Here is a 17,901-nt window from a genome sequence, read left to right on the forward strand (position 1 = left end):
TAGTCAGGCTCCCTAGGCACTCGACAGTTTTGAAGCTAAGGGAGGGAATGTTTTTGTGTTATAACATTTTCCCTTGGTGGTAGCAAATTAGCTGCCTTGTATCCATCTTCAGCTGGAACTGCAGAGTCACTTGAGAGCTTACAAATAAGTTTAGAGCTCTGCTAGACTGTTTCTTAGGTACCTGAGAAGTGGTATACAGACCGCACCTTAGCACAGACACCTGTGTAACAGGCGGAAACAAAACAACAACAAAAATGTTGATTTTCTTTCCCATAAGAAAAATTTTTGTCACCTTAATTCCTTACAGAATTTGTTCAAGGTCGGGCTGAGCCTTACTTTCAGATATGGTGCTTTATTTTTGTCTCCTTGGGAATTAAAGAAATTCTTCTTCTTAAAGAAAAACAAAGCAAAGTTACGATTTTTATTAGGAAACCCAGAAGCTATTTTTGAAGAATCATGCAGTAGGTATTGGGGCTCAGATTTCTCTGCTTCCATTATCTGTGATAATTAGAATTGAAGCTAATAATAACTGTGCAGGCCTCTTGCCTTTTTTCTGCATTAAAACAATAAGCCTGGGAGTAGGGGAACCCATTAAAATAATGTTGTAAAACATACATTAAACCCTAAATGAAGTAAATATTATAGTGATGAGTTCCAGTAAATTAAAAGATTCCTTTAAATACCCTGAGAAAATTGACAATGATCCATACCTAGAGTAGGTTTTACTGCATTTTATAGCAGGTTTTCCCCATTTCTAGGGATGTAGTATCTTCATCATCTCTACGAAGTAAAGATTTTCTTAAGGAATGTCAATAGATTGATGTTAACTGGCTTATTCTGAATCCTCCTGCAGCTTTAAATTTAGCAGCTGCATCTTTTACTTGCTTTACCAGAACAGTGTTTAACTTATCTAATGCCTCACTGCTGATTTCCTTTGTAGGGTGTTCAGATAAGTAAGCTGAGGGCACAGCTAACAGAAATTACCCTGACTGCATCTTACTTGGTGGTGATATCTGTAATTAGCTTTTAAGTCTATCTCCAAGACTAGAATACACTTTTTGTAAGAACATGGCTCAGATTAGCGGTTGCTAGACACCAGAAAAATAGCTTCCAATACTTACCAGGCTTAAAAAGTGAAGATATTAGTGAAAACAAGGAACACATAATGACAACATCTTTGGAAATAATTCCCCAAATTGACAATTTTTCTTAAAGCTGTCTTTTGTTGCATCAAAGTAGTCTGACATCAGTTCAGAAATTGAAGCTATAACAAATGAAAAGTTGACAAGTAAAAAGGTGAGTCTCAGTTAAGCAGCTGAACTGCTGCACATAAAAGTAACTAGTAGAAGAGATTCTTCTGTATTAGTGGTGTTAATATCTATAATCTCCTCAATCCTTGAAATATAAGAAGGTTATCTGTAACTTAAGAGTTCTGATGAAGGATCTGGGAAAAGGAAGATATGTATATTCTTTAGATATTTTCAGTAAGTGTCTTTCAGAAATTAATTCACTGTTCATGGAGAATCTGAAAATGTGGTACTGAATCTGTTTACATGTATAATTCTCTTTGCCAAACTGGTTATATTTAGAGAGTCAGAATTGAAAAAGACATCCTTAATTATCCTTTCTGATTGATCTAATTGGAGCACTATCCAGGCAGAAAGTTAAGTAGGATAGCATTATGAAACTTAATTAATAGGGTAAGCCCATTCTGCAAATCTCTTTGGAAAGTGGTAACAACACACCAGAAATCTTCTAAATAATAGTCTAAGGGACCCTCTAACTGTATGATAATGAATACATTACTTAGCATAGGGAGGACTCTACACAAAACTCTTAAAAGTGTCTTTCTTTTGTAAGAAGATATTTCTGCATCTCTATGTCCAAGTGAGAGCTCCTTAAGATGTCTAGACAACCTAAAGGTTTTTCTGAGAGCAGCAACATGAAAAGTGTTCTTCCTCCTATTCTGTCAGGTGTATTGTAAACCTTCCGTGAAGTCCAAAGTATATGACCTGCTTACGACATCAACCCTTGAAGCAGACTATGATGCCCAGTAGGATTTTCCATCTGTCAGTATAAAACCCACATGGTCTCATTATGGCTGTTAAAAGAGGTTATGAATGTAAATCCAGGCATACTAGCAGGAATGGGGAGGAAAAAATACTCTCTTTCATCAAAGTGGCCATTCAGATTTTGAATGGTTCAGCATCCATGCAGCCTTTGTAATTGTTTTTATGAGATTTTGCAAAGGAAAACAGGTACCATTTGAAGAGCGTTACTGCATTGATTTTGTTTCGGACAAAACCAGGCTCCTACACAGGGGCTGACAGACTTCCATTAAACAGAGTCAACCTACAGTCAGGATGTAAACAGAGCCATCAAAAGAACATTGAGATTTCTTCAGAAACCTTTCATGTCTCTCTCCTCAGTGGCACCCTCCTCAGTCAATATCTGTAAACAAGTTATTATATCCAAATTTGAGGCAAGCTTGCAAAGCAAAAAGCTTGGTACCTTCTAATTAAAGATTTCTACGCTGAGATAATTGGCAACTCTTAAGGAAAGTTCAGTGGTGTAACATATAGCTCATCGCTGGTGGCTTGATGGTCTGACAGATGGAGATAGCTCCTTGAAATTATGGAGCTTTTATATTGGTATTTTTAGGAAATGTCAACAGCATGATTATATTTTCATTAATGTTGTCTTTTCTTCCCATTCATTGCTTTTGTTTGTCATAATCACTTGTTACCTTTTGTCTCTAACTATACAATCTGTTAATATTTGTATAGGCGGGCTCACAATGGTCCTGGTTAATGACTGGATTATAAGCATTGCCGCACTACAATATGCAGCATTTACTAAGTGCTGCAAATTAGATATGGAAATCATTGATACTATAATTATGACTAGCTCACAATAAAGTTAGTAAAAAGAATGTGAATATCATGCAAATTGTGCAAATGATTACACAAATTCAATTAAGTTTCAGATTTAAGAATCATTGCTTTTGTAGATGCTAGTGCTGAAACAATGCCACTGTAATATCTTTTGCACTGCCTTGATCAAGAGTGAAAATGTGTTATGTTAAAAATGTGCTTTCTGAAAGATCCATGAGGCTGTCCTCTTCTGTTAATTATTGCAGTTTAGTTTTCCTTCTTTCTCAGGAAACAGCTTGGGGCTCTACAACAAAGATTTAGAGTTTAAAACTATCAATGTGTCATATTGCTAAAGTTTCCCAGTAGCTTCTCAGCTAAGTGCAGGGCTGGCACATCTAGCCTTTGTGCATTTTCTACCTGCAGCCCTGGGCCAGGAAGACTTTCTTATGTGGGATGGGGAAGAGATCAAAATTACTGTTTCATGACTGTTGTATGGTCTTTTCACTGCAAATTAGAGTCAGGGCCAACCAACTTATAGGCAAATAGCGGAAATCAAGACTGGGTGTCTGTTTTCTTCTTTCTCCTCTATTAGGAAGAAATGAGACATACTTTTTACTAGTTAGATGTTTTCAGTTTACTGCCAAATATAGAATTGTGTGTTTGTACCACTGAGAAAATTAGTGAAAAGTTTCAAGGGCCATGAGCAGTGTCTGGGTCACAGGTAGAAGCTGTTTTTCTGCTGCAGAAGTTTTGACACTGTTGTGAATTTTGGAAGCAGAGCCTATCCCTGTCTGTGACTCACAGGTCTGATTTGCCTCCAGAACAGCAAGGCAGAGGCCAAAGACCCATTGTTGGGATCTGTGGACCAGCCCGCTGTGAGGATGGAAAATTTTCAGGTAACACAAATATTTTCTTTCTCTTATATTGTTTTTAATAAAAATATGTGATTGTCATTAAATCGTAATCAGTTAATTAAAGCATACTTCTGTAAGAAATGTTTTAAATTTTCCATAGTGCTCCCTGTAATCCTGAAATATTCCTCCAATATTTATTGTCTAGGACAAATGTGAACTAGAATTAAATCCATAGGTCATCATGCTTTTATGGCTTTTGAAGTGCTTTATGTCATAACAATAAAAAACATATATTGTCTTTATCCTGTATCTAGAAAACAAGCAAACAAAGCCAACTAAACAAAAACCCAACATCACCTGTGGGAAAATGTGTAAGGATTATAAACCTCAGAAACTTTTATTTATAATATCAGGAGAAAAACATAGATCCAAGAGGTTTACAAATGTGGCAGTCCACTCTTGTTCTACTGCCAGTTATTTTGCTAATCTGAGCTACATAATTGCTTTGCCTGACTGAAAGGAGCCTTTAAACAGACAAGCCAATATAAATACTCAGATAGGAGACAGCTCTGTTTAATAACAACAAGAGAAGTATAGAAGTATTTGTTTATCTCTGCTCATTTATGTCAAAATCAATTGTAATTAAACAGAAATCCAACCACAGAGGTAGTGCTTTAGCTGATTGTTCTCAATAGAAATGTCATATAGACCCGGTGTTTAGGACATGCCAAAGCACACATTATTTGTCTCCTGTAATAAATATCCACTTATAGCCTTTCCAGTTCTTTAGTAAAGGCTATTGCCTGTCTCAATTAAAAAAAAAAAAAGAAAAAAAAAAGTAAGCTACCATTTAATGTAAGTTCTGTAAGGTTTTCTGGTCATATTTTAGGAATTACTGAAGTTCTGAAAAGCGGAGTTAATTACATCCTCTGTTAGATATTATGTGGCATTTATTGTCCATCTGCTTACACATATGTACAGAAAATACAGATCTTTCATATCTATTTAAGGTATTGAAAATATGAAGCATAGCATTATTTTATTAGTCTAAAACATGTACTGTGTTGGTGTTGGTGGATTTTATTTTTTAAATAAAATCATGGAGTGGTTTGAGTTGTAAAGGATCTTAAAGATCATCTAGTTCCAGCTGCCCTGTCATGGGCAGGGACACCATCCACTAAACCAGGTTGCTCAAAACCCCATCCAGCCTGGCCTTGGACACTTCCAGGAATGGGACAACCTGTTCCAGTACCTCACCACCCTCAGAGTCAAGAATACTGTGTTTGTGGTTAGACCAGGGAAATATAAGCTGCAGAGAATTTTACACTTTGTTTTGTAACTGAGTAAATTCTAAATGGAAATACTTTCAAATAATGAACAAAAATTCACAACATCAAGGCTGATCTACACAAGTCAGTGTATAGATATTCATTCACAGACAGATCTTTGTCATGTGAAAAAAAGGGTCATCAAAGATGTGCTTTACTATTCATTGTAACACAATGAAGAATAGAGCATTTAAAGAGTGGAGGTATTGAGAAACTGCATGCTTTCAAAAAGAAGGCAGCATATATTTTGAAATAGGTCCTCTGGTTTATTTTTTATTTGGACCTGTTAGTTGATAGTCATTTCAGTCAATGGAATCAACCTATGAAGCATCCCTGACAATTAAGGCTTATTTTTAGCTTCCACATTCATAGAAAGGAATTTTAAAAAATAGTCAGTTAGAAGAAGGTGTTTATGTAATAGCAAAAAACAAGACATCCCCCACTGAAAAAGAAAAAAGGATGTCTGAATGATAGACTTTCCTAAAAATAACAAAATATACTGGTATTTTAAAATATTTAGTCATGCACTTAGCTAGCCATATTCTTATTTAGTCTTTAGTAGATGAACACATGGCAATAAAAAGATACATTTTTGAGTATTTTGTGAGTGAGAAGTTCTTAGGAAGGAATGCACTTGAATGACAATAAGTTCAAATCTTATAAATCATAATGATCTTACTCTGTCTGCCTTGTTTAATTCCAAATAAAATTTGATAAAATAATTTACAGGTTTTGTGAGGAATAACATGGCATAGATCTAGCTGTAGGTCTAAGTCTATGCCTATTTATATATCCAGACCTTTTTATAGGGGTAATCAGACTTTAAATACACATAGATTCATTTATTTACATAAATATATAAAAAAACATATATGTATATGTGTGTATACATATATTTATACTCTGATTTCCCATATATGGGAATGTTGACATTTAGTATTATATTGTATGGATTACTTCAATATAGACTATAGTGTTCATTATCCTATAAGTATAGTACATAAAATATTTCTTAGAATTGTTTGGATGCTAATGTTTACTTTAAATTTGCTTTTTTGCTTTCTATGTATGTGTAATTTAAATAATTAGGGACTAGTTAAATTGCAAAAAACATTATATTTATTGACTTGATTTTTCCATTGAGCTACTGCTTAAAAAAATAATTCTTGAGCTTCCTGTTTTTTATCATTATGCAAATTTCATATAATTAGTGAGTCAAAATAAGATATCTGTTTTAGCCATTGAAAAGAGCCAGCTATCTAAAGCATTAATTAATTAACTTCATAATGCAATATATTTAGGGTGAAATCAGTACTCACAATTAATTTTGTTCAGTATTTATAAAGAAAGTGCAGGAAATTGCAGATACCACAATAAAAAAATCTTTTTCTCTTAGATTGCTACAGAAGGCAGATATTAAATATAACTCATCTGCTAATAGAATAAAATATATAAGATACTGCTTTGCCAAAATACATACCTTGCATTACATTTTATATGTTGCCAGTATAACTCTCATCCTACACCATCTCTGAATTTCCACCCAGAATATGTTTCCTATCTAGGCGACTGTTGTTTACAGATATCTTGTTTCCTTTTCTTTCTACAGCTGATAATTTAGCAGTTCTATTTTAGTGTATGTTCTCCCCTAAGTGCATAAAGCACTTCTGACTGTTTACCCTTAAAGCTCCAGAGAGTTGGGAAAACCTCTAGACTGCTTCTGTTTATTGTACACACATGCACTGTTAAGGGTTTATTTTCAATGAGAGGGAGACAAGCACAGAGATAAAGACTGATGGTGCATATCACTCTACCAGCACGTCTTGCTGAACAGCACAGCATATAACCTATTTTACATATATATATTTATATATTTACCTTTAAATTGATTCTATTTTCTCTATATGTACTAATTTGGCCCTTGGTGGTGATAGTTCACTTCGTGTTTGTGGTTTCTGCTACTAGTACAAAAATTCCTGTTTGGCTTTCTTCGCTGTGTGGTAGCTGTAGCAGTCAAAATTACAGGCTAATGGTGAGACGAGCAGCTTATAATGTATGATAATCAATACTCAAAATCCATTCCCTATGATGTGACATTAAAGAATGAAATGCAAAGCCAGAGATTTTGAGAGCTAGAGAAACAAAGCTCATGCAAAGCAGGTGGGTTTCCAGTCAAGGTCATTCAGTGTATTTTTTGCTGTTTTTTTGGATTAATATTTAATTCAGTCACTGCTACCATGTCCAGGGTGCAGAAATGGAAAGTTATTCAATACAATGAGTAGAAATGCAAGTATAAAAATTGCTTTAAAAATACAGGAAATGGGAAGGGGAAAGAAAATAGAGCATGCAATATATACATAACATATATATGCTATATGATATATATCTTTTTTTATTAGAGATTGCCAACAAACTTTGTATTTTTGTTGGCAGTAATGAATAATTTAAACACTGTGACGGACCCGTCCTCATACCAGTGTATGTGTATGCATGTGTGTGAGAGCTAAAAATATAAATCTTCAAACATAACTTGGTTGTAATAAATTAACCTAATGAGTGTTGAAAATCTCAAAGCATAGCTTTTGGCAAGAACAGAATACCTACTGAATAAGTTTGCAGTACTTATTTCCAGTGACTGAGTACTTCTCTGAACTTTACCTTTCATCTGAGCTTGTTTGTTTCAATCTTAGTTCAGGGAATATTTATTTTTTTAAAGAAATACAGTTCAGTTGAGTTTTAGAAAGAGTCAGTGTGAAAATAGAATTTCCTAGTCCTATATTTCATATAGATATATATGTGTGTTGTCAATGTACAGAGCAGAGGATTACATATATATATATATGAATATTTATTTAATTTATTTTAAGATAATATGACATAGAATACTACTTGAAAGACAGAAAGAATTTTCCTGCTACAGATGGCTTTTTTGTGGTATAATGAAATAGACTGTAATGTTTGGGTTATTTTTTGTGAGAAAGGAAAGAGCAGAGAGGGATCTTGCTTTGCTTTGATAGAGTAATTGAAAAGAGAGGAGCAGAGAAAAGTACTGCTCCATTGATTGTGCAGTTCTGAGCATTTTATGGTAGCTAATGTGCAGCAGGGTTTTATTTTTGTCTTTTGTTATAAAGCAACAAAATTGTTTACAAATATCCATACAAAGGATAGTTAAGCTTACAACATAAAAGTTAGTTGGGAAGCTGATTAGTTGTTTAGGTAAACTTTTAACAGTGCCAGAAAGCCTTGCCTCAGAATTGTCATGAATTCTATATGAGAGAAAAAATAACTTCAGACACTGTTAGGGAAAATCCTGAAGAAAGCACCTATTTCTCCTATTTCTGTAAGTCCACTTTAAAAGTTAGAGGCTGAACTTGCCACAAGTCTACTCTGAAGGATCAGGAAGATGAAGGTGTTTTTAAAAATACATTGATTTGGTTTGTTTTGCGGAGTTTGATGTTGAGTGATTTTTTTTTTTTTTTTTTTTTTTTTTTTTTTTTTTTTTTTTTTTTTGAGCAGGAGGAGGTAGTTTGGTTGTTTGGGGATTTTTTTTTTAGAGAGATAGAGAGTGAGAGTAGCAGTTTCCCTTGGCTGTTTTAAAGCAGCAGCTGTTTGATGCTGTAGAAACTCCAGAAAACTAGATAAAGAGAACTTTAGTGGAGGTGAACTAATGGGTGGAATGAGGTGTATAGCTATGTCCTTCATTTGTATGGCTCCCATTTCATTAAGCAATTGCCACACATATGTTGTCCCTGTGGTTATGCATACCAATGCCATCTCATTCAAGTGAAGTAAAATCAAACGCAACAAACTTAAATTTCTTCCTCAAAATCTTTTCAGTTCTGCCACTTTGTTGCAGTCCTAAGGTTGGGGTTATTTTATTCCTGCTTTTCATCATAATTTTAGTTTTTATTGGATACTAAAATCAGCATGTGGATTAGTTTTCTTTGGAGATCATAGAATCATTGAATGGTTTGTGTCAGAACGAACCTTGAAATATATGCCATGGGCAGGAATGTCCCTCAATGGATGAGGTTGCTCAAGGTCCTGTCCAACCTGACTTTGAAATCTCCAAGTGATGGGACATCAACAATTTCTCTAGGAAATCTATTCCATTGTCTCCCTACTCTCACATCAAAGAGCTTCCACCTCATGTACAAACTAAAAGAAAGCAGATTAATGCTTTCTTTTAGTTTATGCAGCCCAGGACACAATTGGCAGCCTGTGCTCACAGCAGTCTGGGCTGTCCAACTTTTCATCTACCAGTAGCCCCAATCCTTCTCAACTGGTCTGGTCTCAATCTGTTCATCCCCCATTCTGTATTGATACTGACTTCTCCAACTCAGGTGCAGGGCCTTGCACTTGGTCTTGTTGAACTTCATGATGCTCACATGCCCCCACCTATCAAGCCTGTCAGTCCCTCTGATGGAATTTTTTCCCTCCAGGAAAGCAGATGCACCACTCAGCTTGTTGTGATTCTAGGGTGCACTCAGTTCCATTGTCCATCTCATTAATGCAGATAATAAATAATGTTGGCCTGAGTGTGGACCCTGGAGGGACACCTCTCATTATGGTTTCCACTTGGACTTTGAGGCATTGACTGCAGCTGTTTGCATGTGACCATCCAGCCACTACCTTATTGATCTGACAATCCATGATCAAATCCATCAATCTCCAATTTAGCACCAAGAATATTGTGGCCATATCAATATTTGACCATATCAAAGGCCTTACAAAAGACTTTGCCGTGTCCACTGATGCATTCAATCCATCCTAGAAAGCCACCAGATTAGTCAGACACAATCTGTCCTCAATGAAGCGTTGTTGTCTGTATCTAATCACCTCCCCATCTTCCATATGTTTTGATATATCTTCCAGGATGACATATTCCATGGTTTTTCCAGATACACGGCTGAGGCTGGCTCACCTCTATGAATTTCATGTTCAAGGCCCCTATGTTACATCCTTTTACTCAACAATCACTTTGTTCTGTTGTCCCTGTACCTAATTCTCGCTTGCTTTTGGTATTTTTTCAGGGTTTCCACCAGACTTAGATTTTAAAGCCTTCAAGGAAGGGAGCTCATATACAGAATGACACTTTTTCATTCTACTATACCACTAAAAATATCAGTTCTGAGCAAATTATCCCAGGTTAACATCACTGTGACATAATACAATTTTAGTTTAATTAAAGTCCTATTTATTCATATCTTTTTAGAAATGTGAAAAACGGTTTATACTCTTGGATTCCCTTAGATCCTCTTTGGTGTTCCTTTTGTCATGTTTCTGCAGTGCAATCATTCATTAATCAGGTGATGATATAAGATTACTAGGAATTTATTTTCTAATTTAGAAAGATGATGATTGCTTAAATTCTCCCTACCTTTGGCTAAACATGTTTGTTCTGCTTTTCTGAAGACTTGTTCTGCATGTCTGTATGTGTGTTTCATCCTTATATTTAAAGGTATGCTAACAGTTTTTGGTCTAAATGGAATTCCATGCACTTTTTAAATACTAAATTCCTCAAAAAAAAAGTATTGAACCCACATGCCTATTTTATGAAAGAAAAATTATTAAGATCAATGTATAGTTAACTGAAACCTAGAGATAATAAAAGGATTTATACTATTTATTATTTTTCTTATTCCTGATAGTTGTTTAGAGTTGTGAGTACAATTATAAGACAGTAAATATTGGCCGTAATGTAACATATTTAATGCAAATGACACTCAAGCCAAGGTTTTTAAAACAGAAAGTTTTCTTTGAATTGTAGAATAAGACATGCCAAAACTTCTGTTCTGAGAAAAGCGTAGCAAGGGAATCTCATTTAACTATATTCTTTGAAAGAAATAGGAATATAGAAATCCTATCTGAAGACATCATCAGTTCAAATAGTGTGTCACCATTTGTCATTCTTCCAAATTGTATGTATTGAGCAAATCCATTTTCACTTAGTTGCACCAAAACAAAAAAGGAGAAAACTGATTATATGATCCATACTCATGTCTAATAAAATTGCAATATGCGCTTTTTGACAAGCTTATATTTAATGCATACTGATGGAAGATTCTAGTTCTCTGTTCTCAACAGGAAAAGTAGGCTTTTCAAGAAAACCTTTTTTATTTTGTGACTGTCACACAACATAACAATTACAAATGAAATGGAGGTGACAAAAGGGAAAAAACAGCTTGCTGATTTTTATGAAGTGTTTGTATTTCCAGAAAGGCAGTCATTGCTCAGTCATTTGATTTGAAAAATTAATCCTTATAATTCCTTTTGAGTTCCCTAAGTACTGTTCACTCTTTTCTAGCATGAGTTTTACAGAATAAAGCCTAAAAGATTCCTACAGCAGATTAGTTTACAGATGAAGCTCAATTCCATTGAGAATGAGTCTCTAATGACCCCTTTATACTTCCATTGGGCTGTGTGAATGCTTTAATATGTGGAGAACAGAGTTAAATAAATCTATTGTCTCAACTAACAGGTTTATGCAAACCTTCTGAAATATTTTAATTACAGCTTCTTCTTTTTCGCCATAATTAAGAAACCAGATGTCAAGTAAGCCCATCACGTGATGATCATCGCCTATTCATTAGACTAAATAAATCCACTTATAATTAGAGTTTTTTCTCTTTCTGCTTTGTTTTGCAGAACAAGAAGAATGTGTTAACTGCACAGATGAATGCAGAGTGCTTGGTCATTCTGACAGGTGTTGGATGCCACAGTTCCCTGCAGCCAGTCAGGCTGAGAATGCAGATTATCGCACAAATCTCTTTGTACCCACAGTTGAAGCTAACGTTGAGACTGAGACATATGAAACTGTGAATCCCACTGGGAAAAAGACTTTTTGTACATTTGGGAAAGACAAGAGAGAGCACACTATTCTCATTGCCAATGTTAAACCTTACTTAAAAGCCAAACGTGCCCTGAGTCCTCTGCTTCAGGAGGTTCCCTCAGCATCGAGCAGCCCAACCAAGACATGCATTGAGCCTTGCACCTCAACAAAAGGACCACTGGATGGTTGTGAAGTGAAATCAGGAGCCTTGGCTGAACCAAGCAGCCAGTACTTGTCAACTGACAGTCAGTATCTATCGCCCAGTAAACAGTCAAAGGACTCTTCCTTCATTGCATCAGATCAGATGGCTAGGGCCTTTGCAGACGTGCACTCCCGAGTGAGCCGAGACTCCAGTGAGATGGACTCTGTTCTGGAGCAGTTAGACCGTTCAGCCCGGGATCTAGGCAGGGAGTCGGTGGATGCCGAGGAAGTTGTGAGAGAAATAGACAAGCTCTTGCAGGACTGTCGGGGAAGTGACCCTGTGGCCATCAGAAAGTGAGGGGGAAAATAAGGACAGGCTGGCAGTTGCATTCCTCTTCTGCTGATTCAAAGTAAATAAATAAATTCCCTGGTTGTAACAGAATTACAGGAATGAAGGAAGACCAATGCTGCTTTAAGGCTTTTAGTGAACATCTGAAGTGCCCACAAGTATGTTCTTTTCACTGCTCTTTCTTTTTGACAGATAACACTGGTTTCATTGTGACCAAACTTTCATTAGGACAGAGTCAAGTACACCAAGAACAAAATGAAAGAAGGAAAGACAGTGCCATTTTGACAATCTGATAGGAAGGTGTGAGAAAGATGGAATGGAAATACATCTGATACTTTAAGACTGTCCTCAATAGCTGATGCTGACTTTACTGTTTACGTATAAACCCCAAGAAAAACAGGGTTGAATAATGCTGATCTGTGGTGAATTTCCAGCAGCCACCACAGGCTTCTACTGAAAGTCCTATAAAGAGTTCTTGTAGTAGTCCAAGCGACACCAAACATTAACATTCATTTGTGGTAAACATTTATGTACGAAATTATCTGCCACAAATATGAAATACGAAAAAAAAAGAAAAAAAAGAACAATAAAACAAAAAGAACCATTCCAGATCATTATTCAAGAAAACATATCCTCATCATTAATGAAACACTACATATCATATTAAGGTTAAATGTAAAATTATATAGTCCATCTTGTCCTGCACACACATAAGCGAATTCACTTGATAAAATGAAAAAAAAAAAGATTTTAATATCTATTTAGCATTTTAGTGTCCAACAAAGCTATAAATAGTTAGTGATAAGTTAAAAAAAAAAGAAAAGGAAGTGAAATAAAGTTTTGGAAGAAAAGAATTACCGTAATGGTAATACAGAAAAGAAATTAACATTATTAACACTTTTTTATTCATTTGTGGACACTAAAATAGCTCAGGAAAGTGAAAATGTCAGACATCCACAAAAAATCACATGGTCATTTAAATGTGCAAATGTAAGAAGATTCAGTGTGTTTACATCAAATGACATATTTTTATTGATTTATTGCAGATTCAGTGCATATGAGCCAAATTGTTGAGTGTATAAGAGCTATATTGTGTATTTTATTAAATTAATATATAGTTGTGTTGCAAAAATATTTGGGCTTATATTGTAAATGGCAAGTGTTGCCTCAGTAGCTGTCGAACTCTATGAGTTTTGTTTTTTCCTGCTTCCTTTTCCCCATGGAATATGGGAAGCAGCGCCTCAGAGCAAAGTCTCTTGTTTAATGTATGGTCTACGAAGTACTGCAGTACATAATCTGTTCAAAATATGTTTGAGTGAGCTGATGGAGCTAACTGAACAGCCTACAAATACATCCATCAGTCATGGTTATGTGCAAGTCCTTGTAGAAGCTTCTATTGCAAGCCCATGTTTAATAACGAAAATTACACTCAAACCAACATCTGGAACCTCCTTGGGTTTGGTTTTTTTTTTCCCCCCAACACATGCAGCCAGCCTGTTCAATGTAGGATATTTGATTGAATTCTTCAGACATGCCACCATTTAAAAAGTTTTGATGTTAAGTTTATAGAGCTGAAAATCATGTCAGTGCCAATGTGGCATGAGCAGTATTTTATCTGATTATTTAGAATGTGCAGTAGCTTACTGCAGTTCTAGATAAATACTGCTTATTCTGGGGGGTGTTTTTAGTCAGGTTTTCATTTGATCTGAATAATATTTGCAGAATAACTTAAAATAACTTGGGATGTAGCTTCTACTTTTTATTATTGTTTCTTAAGAATGTTTTTATTGCATTTGAAAAATTCAAAATTGAATGAAACTTGGAAAATAACAAATGAACTTAAACAGTACAAGAAGAAACAGAAGAATAAAATGTTTAGCTCAGGATTTGTCCCTTATATACTTTAGATATTCTGCTGGAAATACCACTAGGCCACATTGTTTAAAAACTATTAATTTGGTATCTTAAATTTAATCTGTACTATAAAAACATTTATTAAAAGGGTTGGCAATCTGAAATACCACAAGCCATAGTTTTTTTATCAGTGCAAAAACAAAAGTTTACCCAACAGCCTATTTTGGCCTAAGGATTGCATTTAAATGGTGATTTTAGCTAGTCAGTCCTACAATGAATTGTCTTTGGGAAACACCAATTCTGACAGTTTAGTTTGCTTTTAGCTCCTGTTAAAAAATGTCTACAAGTACATGCAAAAGGAAGGATCTTGTACATGTCTTATCAAGCTACTCTCCATGTTTTGGACAATTTATGTATCTAAAACGTGGTGTTGTCTGTGTTATATAATTTTGTTTCCTTTTTTTTTTCTTTTTGGCCAGGAGACCCGAGATTGGTTTTGCTTGATAGCTTGATAGCTTGAAATTCCATAGTGGAGAGGATTCTTATTGTTTGATCAGTCTCTTCTACGTATTTCTGTGGTGCCCATCACTTCAGTGTCTGTGCACCAAGTCTTTAGCTCTGCCAGTGAAATCCATTATTCAGCAAAATCTACGCCAGTATGTAAATGCAGTCAAGTGATGGAGATTTGTGTATTTTATAAATGATTTTAACACTGAGTAACCAATTGTACAATTCATTGTATGTTTCTGAAGACATAAAAACCACAACATTCTGAGAAAGGGCTGTGCCAATGTAAGAGGAATTTACCTTAAGGCTCTCTGTCACTAGTGATTTACTAGCTTTAGCTGTTTAACACATTATCTGTATTTAGTAGTGATTATTTATTTACCACTCTGAGGTATTCAGAATTCATGACTCACAGCTTTATAGAAGAATTTAGGAAATCTTGCTTTTATTTAATTTGTCTTTCAACTGCCTTGTTTTGTAGAACTCTGGCATACTGCTTCCCAGTATAAGATTATCCCAGGTTAAAAAATTTATTTCACAATTTAGAATGGATACATAATGAACCACTAAACCAGCAGAGCTTATACAATGTGAGTTTTGCTGGTTCAGTCAAAATTAACATGATTGTGTGTGAAGGACATACTGCACACAAAAGATTTTAAAGTGGTTTTTTTCTTCGTGATATCTTTACTATCACCATTGGAGAAAGAGGCAGGAATGAAAGATAAAGTTTATGAGTTATTTCTCTCATTTTTTACACACATGCTTTATAAGACTGAAAGGAAATATCTGTCACAAGAGTATAAAAGGAAAGTTGAAGCTAAGAGTGGCAAGTAAAGCAACTAATAAATTTGTACTGTACACTGTGAATAGCGAATAAGGCATTCTGTATCTTTTTTTAATTAAAACAAGCCAGCAACTGGGAGTTCCTTATACGATTGGCCAATCAAATCAGATCTCAAAATCAGACCTTTCTTTTTTCACTTTTTTTCCTTTAATTGGCATATTTATCAGGATTCTCTTGAACCGTGATTTACCACTTAGAGGTTTTCCAATCCAAGTTACCCCTAGAAGTCAAACTTTGTTCATAGTGGAGCAAGATACACCATTCAAACAAGCTTTCATGTTGCTTGCTGTCAAATGGAAGGGAAATTGCTGAGGTCAAGGAGGAGTCTGAAGCCTAGCATAACATACACCCACTCATTATTGTTTAATTGCTTTCTTTTGACATCAGGCAGCAGTTATTATTGCATTAATTTAAATGGGAGTTTTGGCTATCAAGATTTGTTGACTTGAAGTGTAATTGAATGAAATCTGATTAAGGTTTTGACTTCTCTGGCCCAATTGTGATACAGGTTGGCATTCTCATTTATCAGCCCCTGTCTCCCCATATGGCTCAAAGTTGCACCAATGACTGGTGAATGACACAAAAAAACCAAACAAAAGCAGCATACATTGTATGGATTTTTCTCAACCGCTATTGTTTAATGGCTGTGTTTAATGTGACCTATCTGGAAAATGAGGACTACGAATAAAAAGCGATTACTAATAGTGGTGTTGCCTGCTTTTGCATTCATTAACACAGAAGAAATGTGTTAAACACTGCATACCACAGGGAGCCTGATGGTAATTACTTTGGAAAAGCAACTTGTGGCAATGCGGCTGTTACAGCTAGTTATCAGTTTGCCAAAAAAATGACAGCTCCTGCTTCATTTATTAGAAATGTGTAACCGTTTTCTCTCAACAGGAAAGTGGAGAAGAGTTTTCATCAAGCTGGGTAGGTTTATCTTTTAAGCAGCTGATGCACTGAATCCCTACAGGCTGTTATTTGCTCATAGAAACATGGATCTGAATAAAGGATATTTTGGTTTAGTAAACTGGTGTGAGTTCACCAGAAACATAAATGGAGTGAGGCTGTAAGTTCTTAAAGATTGTCAGCCTAGCAGGAGAGATCAAAACACTGCTTGATTATAGAAGTGGAGGACAACCTGAAGAATGCAAGGAATTGGTTTTTGCTTTTTAACTTTTTTAATTGTGTCTTTCTTAGGAGTGTGAGTAATTTTATTCATGTTGCTGTAAACAATGACAAATTGCTGGGAAAAGTATTACTCAGTCCTATGTCTGGTATTATGAGTTTGTTGTTATAATTTAACACTTTCATTAACCTCTTTTGTTCGGTTGGGTTTTGATGTATTTGAGGATTATGGTCAATCCCTCAGAATGTGTGGGCCTCTCCATCTGCTCCTGTGTGACTGTGGCAATGACATACCCAATAGTGTAAATCCTGTAAACCAGAATTTTTAGGTGTTTTTGGTTTTCTTTTTTTCAGTGGGGAGTTTTTTGAGTTTTGTTTGTTTGTTTTGGTGTTTTTAAAAGTAATTAAGTATATAGGCATTGCTTTTGACAGCTAAATAGAATTTCAGTTTGTTCAGAACACTACAGGTATTATAAAGGTGTGTGCTATTCCTGCAGACAGAATTATTTTTTAGCCATTTCATTTTTTTTACAACTCTCCTCTCCAGAAACAAAACCAGCCTGCATCTAGTTAGCTGCCCATCTCAGGCACTGAAACCCAACAAGGTTATCTCCCCTTTTTCTGGCTACATATCTCTGTCTTTTTACAGGCTAATTTCTAAAATCTAGCAAGTCACTGTCTGTGCAGAGTCCTGACAGAATGTACCTTATGCTGCTAATGACCTCACTGGACAGGGGATGTTACTTTTACTGTCTTCAAGTGTGTGTGATTCAGAGCTTGGCTGGATCCACAGTATATGTAGAACAAGTCATAAACCATCCTGGCTTTTCTTTACCCAGAGCACAGTCATTGATTTCTCATTTGGAAAGTGGCCAGTCCGTCAAACAGAGATTCTTAGATCTCCTTTAAGCCAACCACGTATTACTGCTTCAGGGTGCTCACTCATGGGATAAATACCCAATCCTTATCCTTTATTGAGTCTAAGACATGAAGGCAGCTGAAAGCTTGTTTCTTCAGTTAGTCATGTTTCCCTAAAAATGAAATTTCTCCAGTAGAAAGGACAACTGTCTGCTGTACGCATAGTTTGATTTGTGAAAGGTCACCTTAGTTTCAGTAGTGCATGAAGAAATGGATCAGGGAATTAATGAGCCATCTAAGAATTTTCCAAGATGCATACTCCATGATGCA

At 35.4% G+C, this 17,901-nt stretch overlaps 1 protein-coding gene across 5 annotated transcripts in view; it reads left to right on the plus strand.

Annotated features, from left to right (window-relative positions):
* The window catches only part of PCDH17 (protocadherin 17), an 89,618-nt gene extending 73,329 nt beyond the window's left edge, over positions 1-16,289 (plus strand). For 3 of the 5 annotated variants that reach the window (XM_071448533.1, XM_071448535.1, XM_071448534.1), the window contains exons 5-6: positions 3,695-3,769; positions 11,704-16,289. In XM_071448533.1, the coding sequence (XP_071304634.1) occupies positions 3,695-3,769; positions 11,704-12,386 (758 nt within the window). In that variant the 3' untranslated portion in view covers positions 12,387-16,289. Of the gene's footprint in view, positions 1-3,677; positions 3,770-11,703 lie in introns of all 5 variants that reach the window. The other 2 variants (XM_071448537.1, XM_071448536.1) reach the window with 2 other exon arrangements.
* The last annotated feature ends 1,612 nt before the right edge of the window (positions 16,290-17,901 follow it).

Source organism: Agelaius tricolor, unplaced genomic scaffold (assembly GCF_023055355.1).
Source record: "Agelaius tricolor isolate 1412-34295 unplaced genomic scaffold, bAgeTri1.0.p SCAF_26, whole genome shotgun sequence".
Lineage (NCBI taxonomy): Eukaryota > Metazoa > Chordata > Aves > Passeriformes > Icteridae > Agelaius > Agelaius tricolor.